Here is a 12636-nt window from a genome sequence, read left to right as displayed (position 1 = left end):
AAGGGCCACTGGATCCACAGCCATCAGCAAGTGATGTTTATCTCCATGGAGTGCTACAGGATTCCTGCCTAGCCCACCTACTGTTGAAGGCACAACTACAGAAGAAGTTTGAAATAAATTTGGAGGCATTGGCAAGAGCCAGTGTGGTGTAGTGGTTAAAATTTGAACTGGGATTGGAAGGCACTGCCATGGAAGCTTGCAAGGTGACCTTGAGCTAGCTATTCTCTCTCAGCCTAAGATGTGAGAATAAAATGGAGCCGGCTTGGGGTCCATACTGGGGAGGAAAGTGGGGCAGGAATAAAAACAAAATGAACAATAAACAGCAACCTTAAGGACGTCGAAGGGTAATTGCAAAATAATCCGAAACCTTACTTGAAGCTACCCTCCAAAATAATCATGGTATTAAAAATTCTTTCAGCTATTTAAAATTCTTTAATTGAAAATGCTCTCAGAAAAAGAAGTGATTAACCACTGAGGTTTTTGAGGACTAAGAAATTCCAAAGTGGATAACTTGATCACATGTCCCCAGTCTAGGATGGAGGCTGGCACAGCCTTTGGGTCAGAATTCAGGGGCATAGTGCAGGGTTAGGGGACACTCAAATGGTGTCCCCTAATGCTTTCCATCTTCCTCTGGTTGCTTAGCCCATCCTGAGGAAGCATTAGGCAGGGGGAAGTCGTGTTTTAAAGATTTCACCAGTTATTCCAAACCCAGAGAAACACTCCTGTCACGTGAATCATTTGCGGGATCAACAGAGTGTTATCAGAAGTGCCAAATGGCATACTGGGGAGGGGAGAACTCAACTTTCATTTCTAGACCTTATGACTGAATATATGTTTGAAAAACTGTATACCATGTCTGCTTAAATCTAGTTCCCATGAGAGGTTGCTGAGGAAAATTTCTCATGGTTGAAGGCAAGGCTATATATTTTTGCTCCTTACTCCTCCCCGTGACTAGCATCCGGAGAACCAGTGAGACAAAACAGAAAAATAAAGCAGAACAATAGAGAAGATATTTAAATTTGCTTAATTTGTATAATGTATATACCATGCAGAACCCATCTTTCATCAGTGCAGAACGTGGAATGTATGAACACAGAATTTCTATCTCCTGCCATCAACCATCTAATCTTCAGGGTGGTATGGCAGAGCAGGTGGGAACAACGCAGGCAAGCAAGCGCTCCATTCCTTCCAGCAGCTTGAGTGGTGGGGTAGAAAAGGTTTAAATCTCCACTCAACATTCATTAGGTGAACTTAGGGCAATCACTTTATCTTTACCTTACCTACCCTCTCAAGGTTGTTGTAAGGACAAGACACAGGCAGGAAGAACCATGTATGTCCCCCGCCCCCCCTCCGAGTTCTTTGGAGGAAGGATGGGATAAGAATGTGGCAGAGAAATATCTCACTTGATTTCTCATTACATAATTATTCACTGTTGCATAACCTGAACCTGCTTTGAAAATGAGCTGTGGTCTTATATACAAGCAAGCTGTACGTGTTGCGGTACACAGGCAATCAACAAACATGCAGGGGTGGTCCCATCTCCGGATGGAAAGGATTACGCATTCCTTACTGTCCATCTCCCCCATTTAAACAGCAATGACAATTCAGACTTCTAACTCAGCAAAATAATTTTAATGTTTTTGCAGAAAATAGAATAAATCAAGAATGCCTCAACAAAAGAAATGGGTTTTCTCTTTAAAAGGTTCCCTAACCTAACCGTGCCCCCGCTCCTCAACTTCAGGGTGTTCTAAGAATCCCACAGATCCTTCAGTTTCAGATCATCATCTTGAAATTTTCGATGGCTTCTTCTGCCTTCTGCAATTCAGTCTCACTTTGTTTCAACTGGGAAAAGAACAAAATACGTGTTTGTAAACAGTGCATCTGTACCAGTCCTCCCAATGTCTATATTAGAAGTCCCGTAAGTGTTTGGCCATGAGAATCCTGCTGCCCGACCTCTCAAATATCCATTACCCTGCCTGCAGGATGTGGAAGGGATCTGAGTTCTAACAATGGTCACTGTTACCTTGGCAGCATCTGCCTCCTGGATTTTGGGCGGCACCTTAGTGGCGTAGTCCGGACTGTCCATGCGCTCCCGTAAGCGCAAGATTTGCTTCTGTAGCTCAGTTTTTTTGCCTGCCAGTTTGGAGACCTCCTTCTCAGCATCAATCAAGCCCTGGTGGGGGACGATGGAAAGATCACAGCATATTAATGGTAGCAGGGAGAATCTCTATGCTACTGGTGCATTACATGTACCTCCTCACTCCAAGAGTCAGGTGCAGGTCCCCCAAATGGATACTGTACTGAACATGGTCCAGCATAACCAATATTTATTTCCCTAGTCATGGTTTCTGAAGAACAGAACACGTTCTCTGCAGAATGGGAGACAGACTGCAGCGTTGCCTGTTGATTTATAACTAAGCCAACTGACATTGTGCAGTGCTTTTGCGCACCTTAATGCTGCTTGTCAAAAACGTCTCCATAACCTTGACATCTAGAAACACGGGTTTCTGTAAATGTCAAAACTCTGAGGAAGAAACCAGTTATTCCGGTTATACCCGGAAATACCACAAGTAGGTAGTGCGCAGCCTCAGTTATAAGACAAGCTTGAGAAAGAGAACATGGCAGCAGAGGAAGGAAAGCAGCACAGCTATGTTGGAACCACAGGCTCCGCCCACCCTCTGCCCCATTAGGAAGAAAAGCCATTCCTATGATTAGTAAAGCTTATTGGTTCTTAGCGCTACTGGTCATTTCAGTGGGTATGTGGTTTCAGGTACCTTGAGCAGAAGGTGGACGGTGCATCTGTCGGAGGCGATGGCTACTGCGCAGCCAGGAGGGGGTACTTGTGTGGGCTCAAGAACCAGCACTTGCTTGGAAGAGGAGAGGGTGCGGATGTATTCAGAGCAGCAAGCAACAGCCGCTGCTGTTTCCGAGTCCAGGCACTGCAAGTAACCTACGGAGTGGAAGAAAACAGGAATCATCCATTTGTCTCAGCTAGCTTGGCCTTGGGGTGTCTATACCCTTTCATTCCCATCAGGACCAATTGGGTCGATTAAAACACCCATCTTGAATTTGTCTGCTGCTTGGTTTCTACTGCAAGTTCTAGTTTCCTGTTTCAGCACACAATGCACATGAACTTGCATCAGGGGCATAGGTCAACATCCTAGTAAATAAAAATGTTAAGAAGCAAGTGTCTAGCCCTGACGGTCGCGAAAGGAGAAGATTAGTTTTATTCTGTTATTTAATATTTTATCCCCTTCTTCACACATAAAGAAGCTAGGTTGGTATACTTGATTCCCACTCCCCAATTAATCAGGAACAATTCTATCAAAATGGCTAAAAGAATGAGGAACTCCCCAGTTTAAATCTCATCTCTCCCAATAACTTACTGGATAACTTTAGGCAAAGTCTCAGGCTCCCAATTTTGATATGGGGATAATAATATTGCCCTATTTTACAGAGTTGTTTTATGTATGTGAAGAAGAGCTTTGAAAACCAAAGTACTATATATACACACATAAAAGTAGAATCATCATTATCTGATTGGTTAAGGTGAGAGCAACTGACCCTCCCCAGCCCTAATCTGACACTCTAACCACTACACCACACTGGCTCTCTTTAGAAACCTACATAGCTCTTTGTCCCTTCCTCAAACTAGTTGAAGCAAAATTAAGTCATGCACAATGAAGCACGTACACATGTTAAGGAGTACACAGAATTCATTTTTTTCATGGCTTAGAACTTGTGTTATCTTGGCAGATAATTCTGATTTTTTTTACTTGCACAAAACATATGCAGCCCTGTACATCTGTCTGATACGGATTTTCACGACAATTTGTAACATGTTGATGTCAACACAAAGTTGACTTTTGTCCAGATATTCAGTGGACAAGGGGATGTTTTACCAGGTATCTAGAGAGAGAACTGAAAAGAAGAGCAGAAGCAAATATGAATGGGGGGTTGCCTATTTTTTTAAAAAATTACATTTATCTTTGCCCAAAACTAACATTTATAGCACAAGATTGGAGAACCACTCATATCTGGAGGCTTTGGAAAAACTGGGTGTTCCACATTGCATTTGGCTAGTAATTAAAATCACTCCTGTACAATTTAAAATTCAAAAACTGAATCTTAACGGTCCCTTCAAAATCAAATTTTAAAATCAAAATGTTGGATTTCTTTTTTTTAAAAGCACACCCCCATCTGATTCATGCAAAAATGTCACTTCTGCTCTGCTCAACACATTAAGGGAAAAATCCTGTTTCTGGAGGGGTAGCTGCCCATTGCAGCAAAATAAAATAGGTTATCTTGCAAACTACAAAAAGTCTGAGCTAGAATATAAACTAGTCCGTCTGTAGGGTGACCCAAGGCTCCTGTTTAACAAAAATCACAAAGCAACAAGGGTGCTGTGAAAGAAGGTCAGACTCAAATTAAGAAAGATTTAAGTTCAATTTCCCCTGTCCCTGCCCCAAGAAATTAGAGTGAGACCTTGAGCTAAATGCTCCCCCTCTCAGGGTCTTTTCAAACGAGCTTTCCTGTGGCTTGGGTACTGAACTGCAGCAGTTTTCCTCTGAGCTTCCTCAGTTCCTTATTTCCCATTTGTCTTTTCGTGCCTTCTTTGTCATTCCTCCATGCTTGCTCAATTTGAATCAAATGTGGTTTGAGAAAACACAGAAATGTGGTCAAAAACACAGAAAACAACAAATGGAAAACAAGGGAGGAAGTTCAGCAAAATAACCGCTGCAGTTCAACAACTGAACCATGAGAAAATCTCCATGATGAAAGGTCCTTAAGACATGGCATAAAAAAATAACTGAAAATATTCAACTCACGCTACCAAGTTAATTTTGTCTCAAGTCAAGACTGATCAGCATTTCAGACTCAGAAGGTTAGACAACTACATTTCTAGTATCTAGTAATACTCTCTCCTTCCACCATGAAAACCTTCCCATTCACCTCACACTCTGTACTCACAGTCAGCTTTGGTCTTGGTGAGGTTATAATCTGCTCTGAGGGAACGCACAGCCCTAACAATGCTCAGCATGAAGTCAACGGTGTGGTCTAAGTCCTCATTCCTCCAGCAGTACTAAGAAAAGACAGGAAAAAGATTCTTGATACATTGGTTTAATGATATTCTGGGTATCGCAATTCACAAATGAAGCTGAACATTATAAGGGCACCCTGAATGTTGAATTGGTGGACAGGCTTTCCAAATGTGGTCTAGGCACATCATTTAAACCTATTAATCTATGTCAGTAAAATAATATCTGTACTAATAAACTGCTCAAAATTTAAATTTTTCCCTGTTTGTTTCTTGCTAACTTATAATGAGGCTCCCACAGCACCATGGGAAACCTCCCATGACATTTCTAGCTACTAGCCTGAGAGTTTGTTTCCCACTACCTGCTCCGTGGTGGGGTAAGAGGTGACACAGATGCTGGGGGGGTTGGAGGAAGTTGACCGTCGAGGCAGCCGCTGGAACAGTTCCTCTGTGACGAAAGGCATGAAAGGGCTAAGAAGACGAAGACCAGCATCCAAACAGGTGTAGAGAACATTCCGGGCTGTCTGGATTGCAGCTTCATCAGGGCCAGCAAACACAGGCTTTAGGCATTCCTGGGTGGAGAATTAAGAGATGTTGTAAGGAAATCAAGTTCTCTTTTTTTATGCCCTAGTGGAATGCCTAGGGCAGCTTAAATGTTTTATTGTACATTACGTTTATTATATTTGCATCCCTATCTTTCTCCAATAAACGTTTTAGCCATAAAACTCCCCTTGAAGTATGTCAAGGTGTGAGAAGCCTGGCTCATGGCTACTCAGGGAGCTTCATGACTGAACAAGAACCTAGAATTTAGCACTACCCCATCAAAAACAAAATGCTGGCCACCTTTTTTAACCAGGGGGAGCTGCTGGGTCACCTTGGGCCAGTCACACCCTCTTCGCCAAACCTATGTCACAGGGTTATTTTTGTGAAAATAAAATAGAGCATGACATACGCTGCTTTGGGTCCCCATGAGGAGAAAAACAGGATACAAACATCTAAATGAGTAAACTGTGTATCACTGTGAACTTTTTAGATTGGGGGCAGGGGAAAGAACCCTGCCTCCCCAAGATCCCACTCACCAAGTAGACATCACAAAGCTCATAGAGCCAGAAGTTATATATTGCTGTGGTGATGCCGGGGAAGTCATAGGCCTGGAACCCACTACCACATAACTCCACAGCATGGCTCAGGCGACTCAGGATCCACAGGTCAACGAGACTCTCCATGCCACTGGGCTGCAATAAAACATTTTCTGTTAACAAGGAAGTATTTCTGGTGGTGCTTGTGGTGTGGATACTGAGGGAGCAAGAAGAGTCCACACTCCACAGCCTGTGCTGAACTTATTTGAGTACAAAGGGACTGGGAAGGGGGAAAAGAAACATAGGGTCAAGAACGATAAGGAAATGTTTTCACCTCTGGCCTAGGCTGTGGTTGGAATCCGTCCCCAAGGCCACGGATGGCAAACTTGGTGGCATTCCACAGCTTGTTGCAGAAATGGCGATAGCCCAAGATCCGGTTCACATCCAGGTTTATGTCCCGGCCTGAGGACAGGACGGAAGGAAGAGAAACATCAAACACAAGCAATGGAGAAAGGAGAGACCAGAGGTCAGTTAAGGTGCATCCCTCTCTCGCAGGGAATTGAAAATATTACCTTGAGAGGTGTATGCACAGAGAGCAAACCGAAGGGCATCAGTGCCACATTCTGGAATCCCATTGGGGTAATCAGATTTCTGTGAAGAAATAAAGAGGGACAATCAATCCTACCATTCATTCCTAGCCACTTAGGTGCCACAGACAACCTAATTGTGCCTTTCCCATCAAAATAGGCAAAAACTCTTTAAAGAATCATCGGAAACCAGGGCCGATTCCAGACGGCCCTCTGCATTCCGAAACATTGCGCGTCGTCGCGCAGAAAACATGAAATACCGCGTTTTCTCACGTGAGTTTTGCGCGAGGTTGCGCAAAACTCGCGCAAGAAAACACGATATTTCGCGTTTTCCGTGCAACGACGCGCAATGTTTCGGAATGCAGAGGGCCGTCTGGAATCGGCCCTGAAGAGGTAAGTAGCTTCCCTCAAGCAAGCAGATACCTAAGGGAAGATTAAAACCAAGGGGAGGGGGGGATTTCCAGGGCTCCTTTTTTCTCCTTCTCTCAGCTCAGAAAATAATCAGAGGGTACATAATGCAGTTCTAGCATTGAAGCAAAACAACTCTGGCTAGAACTGTTGCCTGGATAGAAGGACGCGAGGGAGCGACATGCAAACCGCTAGTGAGTTCTCTAGAGGTGGTTGGAGGTAACAGTATATACACAGTAGTTTGGGGGGGAAAGCATGGTACACTGGTACACTGAGAGAGAACTGTGAGTGTGCTGGGAAGCCAAATGAGCTTAGCCAGAAAGGATGTGAAATCTTGCATTCTATCTCTGCAAGATTCACTAGTCTGGTGGATTAATCTGCTGAGTCTCTAATAGCAGGTAAAGATACCATCCCAAGAAACCCAGCTGGTTCTATGCTCTTCAATTCCAACATTGCAAGAGCAAACTTAGGCAAGACTGATCATGGGTGTCTGCTTCTTCCTCACCAACCCAGAGAATAACCAGATGTGCCCTCTACTTCTGAAGTGACTGGTTGCCTAATCTGTAGCTTCAGCTGGAATCCTTATTTCTCATGGATGAGATGATAAATGACAGATTTCGTACACCTGTAACTTGATTATTTGCTGTTACGAGTGTAGTGTGCTACTGTGCTTAATACATGGTCTTGATTTGTAAATCTAAAAAGATCTCTTGTGGTTGGTCTTGCTCTCACCAGAATCCAGAAAAGAGATTGTGCCACTGTGACCTTGTCCGGGATCTGAGACTCTGCCCCCGGACTTAACAGGAGAAGGGGAGGAGAGACAGCTGGATGGCCTCCACTCAACCGCCCAGACAGACACGAAGACCCTGCCACGACCAGCAACAGAAGAAGGGAAAGAAACACCCAAGCCCCAGAGAGGCAAACGGGGCAGGTGGAAGACAGACAGCCCCTCCCTCCAGTGGGAGGCTGGGGGCCTAGGCTGGGGTGGAGAGGGCACAGGTGTCAGGGACAACCAGACAGCAAGACCACCAGCAAACTCACCAGCAGTAGCTGAAGGACAGCAAAGGCAGCACCAAGCCACACCTCAACCAGCAGGCAGGCTAGAAGAGGTTGGGAAGGAAAGGCTGGGAGCAAAGCAACCACAGGTGGGACTGCCTAGGGCAGTCAGCAGAGCAAGCTCAGGTGCGGTACCCAGGACAGCCAGCAGAGCAATCCCAGGTGTGGCTGCCTAGGACAGCCAGGACCAGAACTAGGGTGTTGGGGCATGGCCAGCAGGTGGGGTTAGGAAGTGGTGAAGGGATATAAGGGAAGTCCACACAGAAGAGAAAGAGACGGAGAAGGAGTTGGTGCAAGCGTGTGAAGGAGGGGAGGATGCCAGGCAGGGCAAGGAGTTGGAGGGCTGGACAGAGGCAGGCAGGGTGGAGGAACGGACGAGAGGGTACGAGGGTGATGTATACCCACCCCCTCTGGCCATAAACCTGAGGCCAGACTGGGGCCTGCAGGCTGACGCCTGTAAGTCTTTGACAGGTGGTGATAAGTCAGGAGCTGAGATGCCTCAGCCCAATAGAGTCAAAGGCACCGCCCAAAGACCCACGACAGGCGCTACTACAGCAGGTGCAGCCATGTCTGGGTGCGGGCCTGACCTAGTCAGCAGAGCTGAGCAACATGTCCCATTCACCTCTGCCCATAAAAAGTGAGGCAGGTGGTGACCAGAGGCAGGTCTTTTTCAGTGGTGGCCCCTCATCTTTGGAATGCCTGAGGAAAGTTTTATGAATGACATCTTAGACTGCTGGATGTTGTTTTATGGCTTGTTCTTACAATAATTCTTACACTTTTTCAGACTTTATTGTGTTACTTTTACTTCAAGCAGGTCTCTGAAGAGGCGGCTTATAAATATTCCAAATAAATAAATAAAACAACCAACCTGTCCTTGTTTTGCTCGCTCTGTCTCAGCGGGGTCCAAATTGCTATCTAGCAGTTGAGCATGCAATCCCTGTTGAGGCAGAGAAAAAGGTGGTCTTTCATGGGAGAGAACCACAATATGTTTCATAGAAGAGCAAACCCAATGAACATGCTCTCTCCTTCATCCCCCTGGCTTTTCATGAGGCCAAATAAAACCATAAGCAGCTAAAAGAAGCTTCCACTGAAGCGAGAGAATCCTCCCAAAGCACACACACCCCTGTCTGAGTCCTCTGACAGGATCAAACCAAAAAAGGTTCATCCTGTACAGCATTCTGTCCCAGCAAGGACAGACAACATCCACAGATTGGAGAGTAAATCCTCCTCAGAAAAACTGATTGGGGCCTGATGTCTCTGTGTATGTGGTCTCTGTCTGTCACACACAGCCAAAAATCTGAGGCTCTTTCTCTTTTAGCACTGAAGAGAATGCCATAAAGCTGTTAGGAAAATGCAATAGCAGTGTTGGATTTTAGCTGGACCGTCCTTGGGCTTTGCCTGGATGCAATTATGTCCGCTGTAGCACTGGCTTACGGACCTCCCCGCCCCCCGCCCCTGACATTTCTGAGAGCACAAAACACAAAGTTACCTCCAGTGTAATGCCAGTTATCACATCCAATGGATCTATGACATTTCCCAGTGATTTGCTCATCTTCCTGCCGTGGGCATCTCTGACAACAGCGTGAAGATAAACCTGGAAGGGGAACCCCAGAAAGAGTATAAATAAGGGGAGTGCTGTGGAGAGAAGGCACATAAACAGGCACTATGCTCAGGAAGTAAGAAGACAGGGGCTTGCACTTCTGTCTGACTTGGTCCAATGTCTTCTACTCTCAGTGTGCAGCACGTTACAGATTTGACTTCCATGCAAGAAAAGAACAAAAAGGCAGCACACAAAGGGTCGTATGTAATAACCTCCCACTTGCTGGGAGCTACATTAACTTCTAAGCATGGGGATGGGCTGCTAAGCAGTCACATGGGATGATTTCCATGAAGTTTTCATATGGGAAAAGCACATTCTGCATAAAGAAATGCATACTGTTAAAGCAGTTCTCCAGGATTTAACAACAGCTCATTCCTACACGGCGTCCATTAGAAGAAAAGAGCAGGTGCGCAAATACAGCAAATTGAACTTTCGGAGCTAAGTAGCTGCGCTCATGTCAAAATTATGTCTTCTGAAGCAGAAAAAAGGTGAGTAACTGTAGCGGAATTGCCATTCCCCTCCGCCTTCCCCCAGAGGATCAGGTTTTCAGCCTTCAGGGTGGCTGCTAGGGCCTGGGCAGGGTTTCCAGTTTGGTGGGAGATGGGTCAAGTTGACAGCCGGCTTTTTTTCTTCTCCCTTTGTCTTTGATTCGAAGGGCATGAGAACTTGGGCCTGAAGAGCAGGCAAGGTTGGGGCAAGGAACGGGAAGAACAAAAATATGGAGCTAGGTAGGGTGCTATTTGTGAAAACTCTGAGGACCACAGGCCTTACAGTTCATGTTCTAAGCTTGATTTCTTTTCTGTTACTTCCATGAGAGATGGTATTTTTATTTGCAGCCTGCCTTTCTCACTGGAACTCAAGCCAGATTACTGAATATAAAACGATAAAAGATCAAACCCCATAAGACAATCAATGAACAATACAACAGAACGAGGATTATGTAATTAGAAAACAATGGGAACGGTATACGATAAACAGTGCTGGAGAAAGTGAATTACAAAACAGTAAAAGCAAAATGAGACCAACGCTAATCGTTGCAGTAGTCTATGGTCCTCTTCCAATATAATGGGCACCTTCCTGGGCTGTTCCATTCTACTACGGTTCTAATCCCTTTATAAAAAGTTACCCTCCTGAACATTTCTCTTGTGCACCTTCTAAGGAAAGACAGAAGAGTGGGAGCCTTCCCGACCCCACCCCATGTCCTTAATTCAAGCAAAAATGATCAGGACAGCAAGTTCTGCAGAAGACAGCATGTTGCATACTTGTGTGATGAGACAATAAAAAGACCTAATTGGCCATATGCGGCAAGGGGTGGGTGGGAGATCATGCTTCCGAAGAACCCAGGAAGAAAACTTCCATAATGGAGCCGCTCTCTTACTTCTCTGAAGGGCAGCTTCCCAGTAAGCTTGAGGCCCAACATGACCATGCGGGCCACCCAGAAGAAGAGGATATCATGCCCGGTCTCCAGGAGAGTGCCAGGGTAAAAAACCTGAAGATCTTCACTCTAGAAGAAAAAAGAAACTGTAACAAAGCTGAAAGAGGTTTGGAGTACAGCTAAGACCAACAACATGCCCCCGCACTGCCCATCTTCTCGTCCTTGCTTTGCCGTCAGACTTACAGGGTTTGGCCATCCAAAGATGGAGAACGGGAACAGCCCAGAGGAGAACCAGGTGTCAAGGACATCCTCATCTGGAAACAGGACATGAATCAGTGGTTAAAAAAAAAGAAAGGGAACACTTGAATCCTCCTCCCGTTCATTCAGACACAGAATAAATTTCCCTGAGCTAGAGGAAACCCTGAGAAAATAAGGCAGGGGGACACTGCAGCACGGGCAGAGCCTGAGGGGCCCCGGCTGAGTGGCAGGACCTCTGCTTAGCCTGCGGAAGGTCCAAGGTTCAATCACGGGTGTTTCCAGGCAACAAAATTGGAAAGCCTCTATGTGAGACACCGGAGAGCTACTACCAGTCAGAGCAGATAGTATTGACCTTGATGGACCAGCAGTCTGACTGAATAGAGAAACTTCATACAGTCAACAAGATCTTCCAGGCCCCGGAGTGTGCAGGAGAGGGGCTCCAGTCCTGTGGCTAAACCGCACACTTTTGTATACACCTGGCTTCTCTGACTAAAAGATCTCAAGTAGCAGGGCTGCTGGAAGAGACCTTGCCAGAGACCTTAAAGAACCATTACCTATCCAAGTAGGCAATGCTGGGCAAAGATGGACCTATGGTTCGGCTACATATAAGGCAATGCTATATGCCGATCCCGTCCTTCTTGCCTCTAGCCAACATTCTGATCTTTGTAATACCTGAATGTTCTCGTATGCACTCCTACAACTCCTCCCAGTCCCACACCTGCTAATTCAGGATGGAAGGGGGGAGGGAACCCTGTCTCAGCTTAATTTGCGGCCTCAGAAATGTCAAAAAGCAAGCACATATTCCCAATCTTTTTCGTAACTTGTTTTGAGTTCAGAAACATGAGTGATTCTCAGGGGAAATTAATAGCAGACTAGTATTGCAAGGCGCCCTGCCCACCCACAGCCCACAGTCCAAATTCTCTGCGGTGGCAACCGACATTTTGCCCATTCAAAGAATGGGATGTTATGACTGGAAGGGGGAGGGGGGAGGATGGGGTGTGCCACGAGGCAGGCAGGAGTGAGGGAGGGATCTGGGATTAGTAGCCACTACAAAGCCACTGTGGTGTACTGGTTAAGGGGGCAGAACACGACTTAGGAGGGCCAAGTTCAAATCACTCTCGTAGCCTAACCTACCTCACACAGTTGTTGTGAGGTGAAACCAGAGCAAGGGAGAACCATGTACACCACCACCCTGAGCTCCTTGGAAGAAGAAGGAGGAAAAAAATGGCAGATAG

The 12636-nt window shown here is 45.7% G+C and overlaps 1 protein-coding gene across 2 annotated transcripts in view; it reads right to left on the bottom strand.

Annotated features, from left to right (window-relative positions):
• Window positions 1-1610: 1610 nt before the first annotated feature.
• Window positions 1611-12636, bottom strand: part of VARS1 (valyl-tRNA synthetase 1) — a 28338-nt gene continuing 17312 nt past the window's right edge. For both annotated transcript variants that reach the window (XM_054978324.1, XM_054978323.1), the window contains exons 20-31: window positions 11387-11457; window positions 11147-11272; window positions 9658-9762; window positions 9037-9105; window positions 6690-6768; window positions 6452-6579; window positions 6118-6273; window positions 5401-5610; window positions 4972-5083; window positions 2775-2950; window positions 2024-2173; window positions 1611-1842 (exon numbers count right to left, since the gene is read on the bottom strand). In XM_054978324.1, coding sequence (XP_054834299.1) covers window positions 1774-1842; window positions 2024-2173; window positions 2775-2950; window positions 4972-5083; window positions 5401-5610; window positions 6118-6273; window positions 6452-6579; window positions 6690-6768; window positions 9037-9105; window positions 9658-9762; window positions 11147-11272; window positions 11387-11457 — 1451 coding nt within the window. In that variant the 3' untranslated portion in view covers window positions 1611-1773. The remainder of the gene's footprint in view (window positions 1843-2023; window positions 2174-2774; window positions 2951-4971; window positions 5084-5400; window positions 5611-6117; window positions 6274-6451; window positions 6580-6689; window positions 6769-9036; window positions 9106-9657; window positions 9763-11146; window positions 11273-11386; window positions 11458-12636) is intronic.

This window comes from Eublepharis macularius, chromosome 4 (assembly GCF_028583425.1).
Source record: "Eublepharis macularius isolate TG4126 chromosome 4, MPM_Emac_v1.0, whole genome shotgun sequence".
Taxonomy (NCBI): domain Eukaryota; kingdom Metazoa; phylum Chordata; class Lepidosauria; order Squamata; family Eublepharidae; genus Eublepharis; species Eublepharis macularius.
The sequence above is the reverse complement of the archived record's forward strand: the minus strand, read 5'-3'. Positions and strand labels throughout refer to the sequence as shown.